General features: G+C 34.1%; 1 protein-coding gene across 1 annotated transcript in view; it reads right to left on the minus strand.

Moving 5' to 3' along the window:
- The window catches only part of CEP162 (centrosomal protein 162), an 83,407-nt gene that overhangs the window by 67,173 nt on the left and 1,009 nt on the right, over nt 1-15,225 (minus strand). Inside the window, 8 exon segments of the mRNA XM_077162353.1 lie at nt 2,102-2,218; nt 2,687-2,714; nt 4,442-4,560; nt 5,459-5,526; nt 6,524-6,707; nt 7,042-7,182; nt 10,238-10,352; nt 14,812-14,928. Coding sequence (XP_077018468.1) covers nt 2,102-2,218; nt 2,687-2,714; nt 4,442-4,560; nt 5,459-5,526; nt 6,524-6,707; nt 7,042-7,182; nt 10,238-10,352; nt 14,812-14,868 — 829 coding nt within the window. The 5' untranslated portion in view covers nt 14,869-14,928.

Genomic DNA, 15,225 nt, shown 5'->3' on the forward strand with positions numbered 1-15,225 from the left:
TTCACGTGGCTCTACCTGAATCCTATTTTGCAGAGGAGAGGGTCTGGTTTCATGGAGCAACTCTGTCATCCTATGACTATTCCAGACATGAAGCCACAGCACAAAATGGCACATGCCTGTGAGGCAGATAAAAATAAGTGAAAGACGAGATTTGACCTGGTGTTGGGAAACTTCATTTTTATATTTATCAACCTCTTCTTGAATACCTCCTAACTACTGAGCTAAAGAACTACAATTTAATACAACTAAACACAAAAATTTCATAAATAAAAACAAAAGACAATATTAGATAATGTACTGCCTAAACTCGACCTGCTTAATACTGGAAGAATCCTCACCCTCAACAACTCAGCTCCAAACTTTTCCATTCTTAGATCAAGCCTGGATGCTTGCTGGAAAAAGTTCAAGTATACTTTCAAAATACTAGGTAAAGTCAATATGCCACAGCCCAGAAGTATTCATACTGCATGCCTTTAGGGTTTTCACTATAGCTTATACATTTAAGAGAGGGTTGACATAAATAATAATGGTAAAAACAACCATAGGATTTGTTCCTTTATGTTGAATCTTATCTATGTACTAGGCATAATGCATTATCTCAATTAACCATTACATGGTCTCATTTTAAAGAAGACACAGGCTTAGGGCTATTAATTGTCTATGTCATCCAACTGCTAAGTAGCAAATCTGGAAATAGAATCCAAGTCTATATGGTGATAAATTTATGATTAAAATAAAATAAGATGCAAGCAAATGTTTAGAGTTGGTTAGTCATATAACTTTGAAACAAACAGTTCCTATTGTTCTTTGTCCTAAGTGTCTGACTTGGTTTAGTTGACTAGTACCCTAATCAGCAAAGCAAACTGATTAAAAAGCTACCATTTTCCTTCAGGAATTACACCTCCATCTGCTGGGAGTGCAGCTGACAGATATGTCTCACCCATCAGTTCCCTTACAGAATTGTTTAATCTGAAATGAGATGCCTTGTCCAAGGTCACTCATCCCTTCTTTGAGCAGCACCAAATCCAACAACCAGTTTATAAGAGGGTAAAGCCCAGCCACCTCATCCCTTTTGCAATTACTCTGAAGGGCTGTGCCAGCTTCAGAGATCCCATGAAATCAGAAGAGGCCTTTGCTGAGACTGCATCACAGCCCAACTTCTTTTTTTGCTCACTTTGCTTTCTTCCCTTCTCTTCCTCAGCTATTGACTCCAAGAACACTCTATAATAAACTTCCTGCACACTTAAAAAAGAAGACAAAATGTCTAAAATTTGCATCTATTTATGTAGTATATCAATAATTTTTTATTCCAAACAATAATAACAAAAAATAAATGCATCTGAAGTCTGATGGTGATATGAGAATGAATGAATGAATATAGCTTCTGATTTTAAAGATTCCAAAAGAACATTACTGCTCTCACTAACTTTATAAAAGTTACAAATGTGAACTTATACATTGATAAAATGCCATCGTTACTTATACAGAGAGTTCTACAAAAGATTTCAATTGGAGATAAGGGTTCCATTGCTTTAAGAAAGTTTAAAAGGTTTTGTTTTAAAGACCTATACAACCTTTAGGAAAGGTTATTTCAGAATTTTGGAATGTGAGCTAGCTTTTTCTAAGGCAGAGGGAACTGTGGAAAAGCACAATTAGACTGAAGTCCCATTTCTCTTTCACATGGCAAATTTAACTGAATATTCTGAAGGAGCATAGAAAATTAATTAATATTCACTTACAGTGCTGCATTTTCCATTAACAGCATTCATTCATTAATATTTATTTAAGAACACTCTTTACTTGGCTACCAGCATTAAGCGACACCATTAGCAAGTTCAGATTATTTAAGTTTTCAAAATACATAGGCGGGCAACCGTGGCTCAGTGGCAGAGTTCTCACCTGCCATGCCGGAGACCCAGGTTCGATTCCCAGAGCCTGTCCATGCAAAAAAGAAGAATTTAAAATACAGTGGGAAAACGTAAGATTTAAAATTCTTATTGAGAATAGGATTATTATATATGTATATATTCATAGAAATAAAGTCAATTAGTCATAAAATATCACATATTTAGAGAAGAGCCAGCTTTTGAAGCTCTTTTACCTGTTCCTGTCATTTCCTTATCAGTCATTTCTGGTAGGGCATTTGGCTTAGTTAATGCTTTATCCTGTTCATCAAGGTTGACCTCGGCAATGGAGTCTAACGAATCAAGCAGCACAACTGGAAGAATAGAAAAGGAAATTAAGAATGAAGAGAAATTTATGTGGTTCCTTTGATCTAATAAGATTATTTTAATTATAAGCAATACATACAAAAAGATAATGTTTATACATGTATTAATATAGTACATAATCACACATACACATAAAACAAGCATGATTTTCTTCCTATATACAAGAGAGTAGGCTCACATAAACATACATATCTGTGTTTATGTACAATTCTAATGTACATTTACAAGTGGGAGTAACAGGGCCCGAGAAAAATAACAAAATACATACTCTCAAATATATAAATAGAAGGATGCAGGACAGACACAGGAGCATACTACAGCGAAAATCTGTGGATGCTATTTCCTTAAAGAGATTTAAAAACAAAGACTGAGCTTGATTTATTCATATATATAGATGCAATTCTGTTCAGACCAGTCTTTTCCAACTAAAATTTATGAATACACATAATACTTACCATTAGCCAGCATGCCAGTTTTCTCTTCCTAAATTAAAAGAAAATGATAACATGATTTCAAACCAAAGTTATGAAAATGACTACAATGCAAATAAAAATAAAATTTGAAAAACACTGCTTCACTTCACTATGAAAAGATCAGAAAATATGTTTTGTAGGCTTCTTTTACCACTCATTCATCAATAATTCACCAAGACTAAAGAAAATCTGAGAGCTTTTTCCAAAGTTTCTTAAGAACTTTAGCAATTATCAGTAATTAATTTAGACCTTAACAATCATTGTTTAATATATCTAGGTATCATCTGCTTATCTACCTTGTCAGAAATTGTCATATTTTTTTAACTCCAAGATAATATGGCAACTCTCATACAAGATTCCTGCCATTATAATATCACCAATCAATTTTCCATTCTTGCACAAAATTAATGACCAAATATAACTAGTACTTGTTATTTCATTCACAATTTAAGAGGAATACTTTTAAAAGGCAGGCCAAGAACTTATATAATGTCGTACTTTGGATCAAAGCATATCTCCAGCAAATGGCAAGGTTGTTGCGGGCAATACTTTAAGTTCCAGCAGAACAAAGTTTTCCAATTACCTTCTCTACCTAGATAGGCAGTTTCTTGGGTCCTTAATAGAGTTTCAATTTCGTTCTATTTTGACTCTTAACCAACTGGCTCTCTACTAGGCTTCCTCATTAAAACCAACACGTTTCTATGCAGGGTATATTTTCTTTATGTACTACACCACCATGCCTTCTACTGACCTATTTATTTTTAATAAAACACTGCATTGCCATAATCCATGTATAAATCCCATTAAATATCTAAGGATACTCATCAGATCACATCAATCTTCATGTTTTATTTTCAAGGTGTCTTGTTTTGTTCCCCCAAAACTGAGTGGCATACCCAAGAACAAAGTATTCAGCAAATTTAAAAAAATAAGGGCATTTATTTATACCTGGAAAGTGTTTTTCTCTTCTATGCAGTCTATGGTTTTACACATGTTCAGAACTATACTATCAACATGCAGTTCCAAAACAGACTGTGTACAGATCAAGATTTATATGACAAATAGTAACTGTTACTATTAGATAGTTTCAAGGATAAATTCTACATGGCAGTCAATACGTAGTAATATCCCTTAACAAGTGTAGGTTAAGAACTGAGAAACTGAGAGAATTAGAGTATACTACTACTGAATATGACCTTATCCATGTAATTCTAGACAGTAATGCTAATACTAGTACAAATAATGAGGTGGGGGTACAATGGTAGCTCAGTGGCAATAATTCTTACCTGCTGAGCTAGAGACTGGGGTTCGATTCCTGGACCCTGCCCATGCCAAAATAAATAAATAAATAAAAATAATGAGGAGGGGCACTTACTGAATTTCACAAAAACAAGTCCTACCGAAAAAAAGTATAATTCAATATACCTATTTAAAAATTAGATTTGAGATTTTAATTAAAATGTCAATGTATAAAGTTTAACATTAAGGAAATTACTTGCCAAAAAAAATCCTTTAGACGATCATCAATGGTCATGATTTTTTACTCAAATTTATATTAAATTGACATTCTGAGTTAATAAAATGTTTACTTGGATATTGAGAGAGGCATAGCTTTGTAATAATAAGCAAGACTATGATACTCCATATTTCAAGCTCTTGCTACCCCGAAAGTCAGTTAAATTGTTGAAAGAGAGTTCAAAATTGTCAAATCAAAATTGTCAAATATTTTATGTATACCTGTTTGGGTACATTTATTTCTTCTGATCTGGGACTTCCTTTGGAAGGAATCTCTTCATCTTTAGTAGCCAAAGGTGCATTAACATCCTCCTCATCTTCAAAATCATCACTGTAATTTTCTGAAGAAAGTAAGTTTTTAAATATGAGGGAGGATCTTAGTGTCAAAAAAGTCATATTCTAGAAAAAAGTGTTTCCCTAGGAAGAAGTCTACATAAGATACCTTTACAGAAGATGCTTTTTTGAGGGGGTAAATATTTAATGAGAATTCATCCATGAGATTACCTTAGGCTTTTTTCTTTTTTCTGGACTTTCAAACAGTTCTAAAGCTTTAAATCTTTTATATTATTAACCCATTAAAATATTTCAACGCTGTCCAAAAGATTTGGTATTACCTTTAAAATAAGCCGTCATTATTTTCTTTTTCAAAGACAAACTCTCTGATTGCTTACTTGTTAAAGGTAGTATTTCTGTGAAATCTTGTCACTCTTAAGAAGGCTGTATTTTACTTATTTACTTATAAAATTGATTTTTTTGGGATTCAGCAGGTATCTCTACTATAAGCTTTAAAGTACCTATGAGAGGCTTATATCTCACCCCTCCATTAGGTAAATATTGGTCTTGTATTATCTTCATACTGTCTGTAAAAAACCTATTTTAAATTTAAAATCACAGATATATTAAAAGTAAAAGAATGGGGAAAGATATACTTCCTTATTACCATATTTGAAGGTTTTTGTCCTGGTTAAACAGATTCCCACACTCCTAGCACAAAACCCCTTTTTCTGTGTTCCCAATTGGTCCGCTGCCCACTCCCAACAAACACGGAAGAAAGCACATTCACCAATTTCTTAGTAGCTCATATTATAGCTCAGACAACACGATTTTACCTGTTCAAAGTTCTTTCCAATGCTATATGATTTTCCTTTAAATTATTTTTCTCTTAACAATGTCTTCATCACTTAAATTAAAAGCTATATATCTTTGGAAATATTAGAAATTTAAAACTAATGAAATCACCTGCCAGTTCTTCATGTTTCGATTCATTCTGATGTTCATCTTCAGTTAATTCTACATTGGGTTGATTACTAGAAAAAATATTTATTTAATTTAGTATTACATGTTAATAATAACTTTCATCCCATCCTTTAAGCATGGAGGAACTGATGCAAATGAAAGTGACCATCTAGTACTTCTGTTGTGAGAAATAAAAGTCCTGTGTCTCTAACCTAGAAGGTTCAAGTCCATGTCAGCACTGTAACACTGGCAGGCTAACTTGTTAGAGCTTGCAAGTAGGGTAATCTAGTTCAGGACAGTCACTAAACTGCTTTACCCATTATCTATAAGAAACCAATCATCTGCAGGAGACCAGGCACTCTAATACCAGAGATTATAATTCCCTGGACCCTTAACTTAATCATACTTTTATGTTATCAAAGTCCTAAATAAATTTTTAATCTAATTTCCATTTAAAATTTTTAAAAAGTGGATAACTGAAACTGAGGAAATTAAAGATTTAAGGTTTCACAAAGGTCCTGAGACTATTAAAGATCTCTTAGGGTGGAGAAGTTCAGTCAACCAGTAGGATTTCCAGGGTGAAAATGAGGTTTCCTGATAACCACTAGGGCTATCCATACACAGCTGTAAGACACAGACCAAACCTGTCTTTGTTCCCTGGTTCCTCTTTCCCTTTCTGTTTCCTTTTAGTAAATTCTTAACAGCTACTTAGACTCTCTTGTTTACTTTATCTGTGACACAATAATTTAATAAATTACTCTTCTAGTAAGGTCTCGTTGGCAATGTGTTACTATACTCAATAGTATCTCAGGCATGAATTATCAGATATCTGGAGGCAGAGTAGGCTATCACATACAAATTAACATATTCCACTCATATATATGACAAATTCTGACTAAAATAATGAACAGAGAATAGTTAAACAAGATTTAAGTTTTGTCCATTTATATGGTATAATGTTTACTACCAATTAAGTCCATGCATATACTGACCTTCCAAAAAACGCAAAAAAAAAAAAGTAAAAGTTACTTTAGTTGCATTTAATAATTTACACTGTAGTTATATTACCTAAGCAAAGCTTTAAAATTTGTGGAGTCATTAGAATCCAGTTCCTTATTTAATCTTGAATAGTCAATGGAAGATGTTAAGCCTTTCTCAAGCCTGGCAAAAAATTGCTGTTTCTCCTCTTGTTCTTCTAATGTGTCCAATCCCAATCCGAGAATATTGTGATTGAACTCAGAAACTACTAGTTCTAAATGAAAAGCACAAATATATTTATTAATATACAGAATTTTGGTAAAATTCATTTTTAATGATGCATATATTGGCATTACATAATAAATAATTTTTTAATGGATACTTCATTTAATCTCCCCTCACTCACCACAAATAGGTTTATATTCAGAATCAATCTGTAAGGTTATCAGGTTTCTCTAGATTTCTAATTCTAAAGCTTCTAGGAAGATATTAAGTCTGTCTATATGCTTCAGTAAAGGAGAATCCAAGATAGTTGAGACAATTTTATAAAAAATTCTGAATATAAGCAGAGTAATAAACTATCAACTCACATTCTTCACATTTCTTACCATTTGTTTCTAAACTATCAATACTTAAAATAGAAGTTCCACTGCTTTTAAGAAATAGTTCAGCAGACTCTTCTTCTAATTTCATAATAGGCTGAGAAGTCTTCTTTGTTTTTAAATAGCTTGCATTTGTTCCAAGCAGGCCTAGGGATGGGATTTAATATTGTTAGATGTTTATGTTCAGAAAATTGTTTTAACCATTATGCCATCACAGTAATACTATTATAATAATTTTGTACAAAATAGCTACAAAATATAAATGTGTTCCATTAAATAAAAATCCACCAGCCCTAAAATTCACAAAAGATTACAATTCTATGTGATTAAAGTATATAAACAGAATATTGCAAAAATTAGTGTAACAAGATAACATTTTTTTTAATTATCTTGAAGCACAGGCACTTAATACACTATACCATGTCACTTTGAAGAATATTTTCTGTCTTATACCCACGTTCTTTACTGAAAATATTTTTATTTCTTGACTCTTAACACTAGTGGAAATACATTGTGGTTGGCATGAACCAGCGAGCAAAACACCAGGAGGAAAGCAAGCACAATAAGGTCAATAACAGAGGGTAGAAAAGATCCTTTGTTTGTACAAATATCATTTTAAGAACACAGAGAAACAAAGGATCTTTCAAAGTCATTGTTTATGAACCAGTGGAAATAGTGTCACATTGCAGGACTGATTCTCATACTAGACTGTATATGCATTGTTGGGAAGAGGAGGTTATAATCTCTCACAACATTTGGAATTTAAAATGCTCTCTAAGGCTAATATATATTAAACACATTAAAATGTTTCACGACTGACCAGATATTAGATATTAAGGAATCATATTTCTTGGATAACAGTTTTATGGTTAATAGAGTCCTTATCTTGAGAGATATACTCTGACTTATCTGCAGATTAAAAGTATGCTATCAGAGATTTGCTTCAATATAATCCAGTGATGGTGGGGGTGGGTGAGAGGGAGGGGATATAGATGAAATATGATTGGTCCTGAGTTAATAACTGCCATAGGTAGGCAATGGGTACGTGGGAGTTCATTCTACTCCACTCTACTTCTGGATGCATTTGAAATTTTTTTTTTAATAAAAAGCTCTTTTAATGTCTCATGAATTCTGGAGGAGAAAGTATAATTTTATGCTTACATAACACAGGTTTTGAATTTTATGTATTCCATTCAAATTTCCTTATTATTAGCTGTGTCAAATCTGATACATGCTAAAGTACCCCTTTAGGGACTATACCTGTCCATTTCTCCTTGGATATTTAACAGTTTATTATATAAACACACCAATGATATGTATATGATACTCATTTTGTCTTCATTGTGAAATATATCCCTTTTCCATTTACTGTTTTATATTTTTATTTTATTTGACAAGTATTATACATTTATACATGTGTACAAAAGAAACATATGTAAATTATATACAACATAAAAATAATGAAATGAATACCTATGTGTTTGTTTCCCCAATGGAAATGTCGTTAAAATACAAGGAAAATTATGACTAGTCATATTGCAATAAATCTCAATATTTACATGACATTGACCATTTCTTAGACATATATACCTTGTTAAACTGACTCAAGAAGAAAAAAACAGGATGGTCTATAACCATAAAAGAAATTGAATCAGTAATTAAATATCGTCCAGTGAAGAAAACACCAGCCTCAGATAATTTTACATGTGAGTTCTATCAACTTTCAAGAAACAGATAAATCTAGTCTTCAACAAAATCTTCATATGATTGAATCTCACATATATGACATTAAGTGAATATAACAATCACCAAAGAATACTTACAATATAAAAAGTTAAAAAGCATACTATGATGTTTTAGAACTATATGTACCCCAGAAAAACAAGTTCTTAAAATTAATTCATTCTGGTGGAAATGGCTGGAGCACATGAAACTAGAAAGAAGTGTTCGCCAGATTATGCAGTGCCTTAATAACTATCACATTAAGAAGTTCAGACTCAATTTTAAGGGGTGGGGGATGGGGTGGGTAGAAGGTGAGAGAGCCATTGGTAATCCCTCCCAACTCTTGGAAGAGATACAAGCATTACATAATTTATAAAATATTTACGAAATTTATAAAAGTTCATAAAATAGTGTTTAACCCTGATCCACAAGGAATATGAAGGGAAGTACTCACCAGAAGTAGCCTATGTTTTTCTTCTGACTTAGTACTATCATACACAGTAAGTATAATGAGGAAAACTGTCAGAGAATAATTTCCGATTTGTAAAAATATGACTGGGAAAGGTATAAACAAATGCCAGATAATTTCAAGAACAAGTTCTTTACCATTAAGGCAGTGTGCTGGTTTGAAGCTGTCATGTACCCCAGAAAAGCCATGTTTTTCTAGTCTATTCTTGTGGGCACAGACCTATGTGAGCAGGACCTTTTGATTAGGTTATTTCCAGGGAGGTGTGACTCGCCCAATTCAAGGTGGGTCTTAAACCTTTAAGAAAGCTCACAGAGAGAGCTTAGACAGCTCTCTAAGAGCTTAGACAGTTCTCTGTGAACGCCCTGGGAGAAACAAGCAAGGACTCACAGAAACGCAGAGACATTTTGGAGAGAAGGACTAGTAGATGTTGCCATATGCCTTCTCATGTGACAAAGGAACTGTGGATGCCACTGGCCTTCAAAGAACATATCCTCTTGCTGATATCTTAATCTGGACAATTCCATGGCCTTAGAATTGTAACTTAATAAATCCCCATTGTTAAAAGCCAACCCATTTTTGGTATAGCAAACTAAAACAGGCAGTAACTTATTTTTTTTACTATTGTTATTAATGGACTGCCACAGAAAATTCTAGAGATTTGCTAAAATCTGTCCTATGTGATGACATTAACACACTACCAGAATATTTCATTAAGTCACTTTAAATCAACTTACCATTAAACATGATGCTCTATAAATACACCTGTATTACATTCATCACCCTAGTGTGACTACAAATAATCATGCAGAAACACAGATTCTCAATTCTATAACAAACATGAAAAAGTGAATAAGAAAATCAATTTAAACCTAAAAAATCAGTAATGATATATCTACTCTATTAGAATTATTCTTTTTATACATATATAGTACAATAACAAATTTCAGAATTAAGGTCTTGACTGACCCCTTGTGGTCAAATAACTTGAAACCAAAGAGCTGTGATATTTACCGCCATCTTCGATATCATCTTCAGTTACCCACCACGGCACTGTATCTTTCATCTTTACTTGTTTTTCAGACAGTCTAGGTGTTTTGCTTGGAGTTTCAAAAGAATCATCTGAAAGCTGAATCAGACACAAATTGGCAAATTTTAAAATATATTTTAAATTTGAGAATCCTAGATTCATCATCAAAAACGTTTCTATTAGCTCTCTCACAGTTCAGCTATCACATACATAATATTCTCAGTGACAATGTATAAACTCATATCTCAATATAAGTGGACAAAATAACTTAAAAATAAAATATATATCTCTGGACATCTACTTCATATCCAGAATTAAGCAAGTAAGTTGACCAAAGAGAATAACAACTACAAAAACAATAAAAGAAATTAAGAAGACCTGCTTAAGCCAGAAAAATTCAGAAAAGAGAAAAAAAAGAAGAAAGTAATCCTATTCTTTAAGACATAATCCAGGATCTGAGGATAAATGATGGTTGAATAAAATTACCTAGGACCACTCTAGAAGAACGCAGAATTCCAAGATGAGGAGGAATTGAGTTTCAGGGGGCTGGAGAGAATGATGATATTTACCAGAGAAATCAGCATTTTGTCACAATGATTAATAAAGTCTAGAAACTTAAACTGCTCACATTTGTGTGTGTATGTAGAGCAGATTTAAGGTGTACTTACATTCAACTTAAGCCTTACTTAAATGAACCTTTGTATTTGTCAGGTCTCTTTTCTACTTTTTCAGGTCCAAATTTTACTACAATCCATAAATCCTCTACTCTGACCCCAATCTACTCCACCTTCCTCCCCCAACTCTCAGCCTCTCTTTAGTGAGAAAATAAAAATCTTCAGTCAAATTTGCCATCCTCTGTTTCCTTATTCGTTCACTAACCTCACCTGTTGAGGCACCTCTTTCCCTCTTCTCTCAGAAGAGATGATTCTTTCCTCCACTCCATGTAGAACCTACAGAGGGGTCACTTCCCACCTCTCCAAGTTCTTACTTCCTTGGTTATCCCATTTCACCTTTGTATCTTCATTCCCTCCTCTCTCTACTGTCCCAACTTTCCTCAGATTATAACCTCGCCCATCACTTCATCTCCAGTTCTCAACACAGTGCGTAGAACAATAGAATGAAAGAATGAACACTTAAAGATTTAAGAGTTACTCTATTCTTAAAAATAAAGTTTTTATTTTAAGGCCTTTTTTACTTTACCCTTCACCTTTCCTTTGTATTCCAACTTCTTCAGTTACTGCTCGACCTTTTTAAATCTGGTTCCCATCCAAAACAGTTCTCCATGTACCACAGCCCTCCTGAATGCCACAGATACTACATCACAGAATTTGCTATTTACGACCAACTCTTACTTCCTGAAACTCTCTCCCTTTGACTTTAGCAGTCAGACTTCCACCTACTCATCTATTTTAACTCTCTTTGCTCTTTTGCCCATTTCTTTAACATGAGATTTCCCAGAACTAATCTCTTGGTCCGTTTGGATCCTCGTGGTTCTACCCTTTTTCTGGGGAAGAAACCAACATTTACCACCTGCCTGCTCTATGTCAGGCTACAAGCTAAGGCTATCTCACTTAGGGATTTACAGATGGGGAAACTGAAGCTCAGAGAGGTTAAGTGACTTACCAAGATCTCACTCTAAGTAATTATTAGAGCAGGGATTCAAACTCAGGTTTCATTGACTCTAAAACCTAGCCATTTTCAACTATACTATGTAGTCCCCCAACAAGGATATTGTTACTTGGGTAACCTCTATAATTTCTAAGATAACAATACATATACACTTCCAACTTCCAACCAGATCACTTCATCTGAATCACTTCTAAGGGTGTCAATTTTAAAATGTTAAAAAAGAACTCAATGTCTTCCCTGATGACAAGGCTGGAAGGAGGAAGGAAGAAAAAAAACATTCTTTTCTTCCAACTGAATATGTGAAATTAGCTAATTGTATCACCTTCCACTCTAAACTTCACTATCACCCTGAAATTTCTCTTTCCTTCCTATAACCCATTGTTTCCCAAATTCTGATCAAATCTGCCTCAGGTTCAGTCTATGCCTCCTAATCCACATCAGGGTGTGGAAGAAGGCCTATATAATTTTTGAAGCCAGACGCATCAGGGTTCAAATTACAACTTCAAAATACACTAGTTCTGTTGCCTAGAGCAAGTCACTCCTCTAGGCTCCAGTTTATTCATCTGTAAAATAGACACAGGGTTGTGACAAATATCAGAAAAAAGGAATGGAGAGTGTCTAATACACAGTAGGTATTCTCATTTCAGACAATTCCAGATGTGTGCCATTTTAAACCAAAAACCAAAAAAAAAAAAATAACAAAAGAGCTGATCCCAGACAAAAACAATGTTAGCAAGGATGTGATGAAATTGGAACCCTAGTACACTAATATATTGCTGACTGGAATGTGAAATGGTACAGCAGCTTTGGCAAACAGTTTGGCAGTTCCTCAAAAGGTTAATCGTAGAGTTACTCTTCAACCCAGAAGTTCCACTCCTAATCAATAGAGTAGCAATGAACAAGAGAAATGAAAATATACGTCCAAACAAAAATGTGAACGTGAAATTCATAGTGGCATAATTCATGATAGCCAACAGCAGAAAGAACCAAAATGTCTATCAACCGATGAAAGCATGAGCAAGATGTGGCATAACCATATAATAGAATAGTACTGAGTCATAAAAGGAATAAAGAATTGATACATGCTACAGCATGGATGAACCTTGAGAACAAAATAAGTGAACAAAGTGAGCAAAGCTTCAAAGATCACATATTGTAAGATTTCATTTATATAAAATGTCCAGCATAGGCAAATCTATAGAGGTAAAAAGCAGACAGTGGCTACTTAGGGCCAGGGAGGGAAATGGGAGGTGAATGCTAATGGATTCAAGGTTTCTTTTGGGGATGATTAAAATCTTCTAAGATCAATTGCAGCGATGGTTGCATACTCTGTGACTATACTGAAAACATTGACTTGTTCACTTCAAATGGCTAAATTGTATGGTATGAGAATTTTATCTCAATAAATAAATATATATATATATATATAAATATATCTTTCCAAACTCATCTCCTACCACTGGCCCTGAAGACTACGTTGCACCTGTAATCAACCACGCAGACAAGTCAGCCAACACAAAATTTTATGAGAATACAGTTGTCAATTTTCTTCATCCCTGAGCACCACTGAAGACAAATTCATAATGAATATTCCTACAAAGTGACTTGTTTATACTAATTTATAAGTGCAAATTATGCAAACTGTCTGACCAGTCATTTAGCAAAATGACCAAAGAAGTTAGCATAACTCTAAAATCATGGTTTTCATTGTTAAAAATGAAACGCTGACTTAAGAGCTTTTCTGAGTACAGTATGAATGCGTGTAGGCATTGGAGGAAGTGGTAAATGAGGGTAGAAGAAAACAAAAACATTTTCCCAAAGGCCTGTATGCTATTTAACTTTTACAGTGAAAATGTTTTCTATAAATAAAACTTTCAAAATGTGCCCTCATTTGAAATTAAAATATCAGGTTCCCAAATGGGATGTGAGATCCATATCTGAGTGCTACTACATCCTAGCAACTAATAAATGCTTTAATCCTTACAACAATCCTATAAAGTAGGCATTATTTTTTCTGTTGAACAGATAATGTTTCACCACATCAAACTCCCTTGATGAACAGGAACTTAGACTAATAGTTTAAAACATGACTCTCTTTACTGCTCTGAAAGCATTAAATGCAGATATATAGGATGTGGTGTAACCCCTTCATTTATTCATTCAGCAAATATTTATTAAGGTACTGCAGATATAGCAATAAACACACAGCTGATGCCTCAAAACCACGTACGCATGTAATGGAGGCAGAAAACAGGTCATAAAAAATAATGGGTGGTGTTTGAAGTGCTATACAGATAACTAAATACATGGTATATTAAGAAGTGACTTGATGGTTAATTTTTCCCTAAACAACCAGGACAAATCTTCCTGGGTATGGTGATATTTAAGATGAGATCTTCACTGGTCAGGTGAAGAATAAGGGAACAGCACTGTTGAAATGTGCTAGTGCAGCCCCTAATGTGGAATGCCCTAGGCATGTGTGGGGAAGAAAAAATGGCCATTACAGCATAAGTAAAGTGGATGAGGCAGAAGAGTGGTATATAGGCAGCCAGGGAGTCAGAAACAAAATCAAGTAGGTCTTGGTAAGCCATGATATCAAGTTTGGATTTTGTTCCACATGTGGTGGAAACAGTGTTTTAAACTAGGGAAGGACAAGAATCTGATTTAAGTAACAGATATTACGGCTGCAGTTTGGTGAGAAGAATGCTGGGACATTAGCTGCAAACTATTGCAGTAGCCCGGATAGATGACGGTGGTATGGACTTAGGATGCTGGTAGTGCGCAGGCGGAGAACTGGAGGGATGAGAAATGTATTTGGAGGTGTGGCTGGAAAAGCATGGAGATGGGCTGACTGTATCTTAGAGGTGAGAGAACTGGAGGATGTCTCTTAAAACAAGTTTACAATATAGCTTTCAAAAATACAACTTACCTCTTTCATAAACTGTTCAAATTCTTCATCTAGCTCTTCTTTGGAATAGTGAGCCATAATCTATTAATTTTCACTTCCCAAAGTAAACATTCGAAAGGATTTACAAAATTGGAGACACTAAATGACAATAAATAGAAACATCTTTTTAGAAAGTCCACATCATGTCATAAAAACAACCAGACTTAAGACATTTCTCTTATGATTTTGTATATACATACAATTCTTAACTAATAAACTGGACAAGAGATCCCTAATTCGTTAGGCAAAATGATGTGGAAAAGCAGTTTTCACAGGCTGTCTTGTGCCTAGAGCCCCCAATGACATTTTCATGTTAACAGTCAATTGTTAAAGGGTAGTCGTTCTATATTTGCTAACTCTATACATATTACTGTATATGGTGGTGGTGGTGGGGAT

This window comes from Tamandua tetradactyla, chromosome 5, assembly GCF_023851605.1.
Source record: "Tamandua tetradactyla isolate mTamTet1 chromosome 5, mTamTet1.pri, whole genome shotgun sequence".
NCBI lineage: Eukaryota > Metazoa > Chordata > Mammalia > Pilosa > Myrmecophagidae > Tamandua > Tamandua tetradactyla.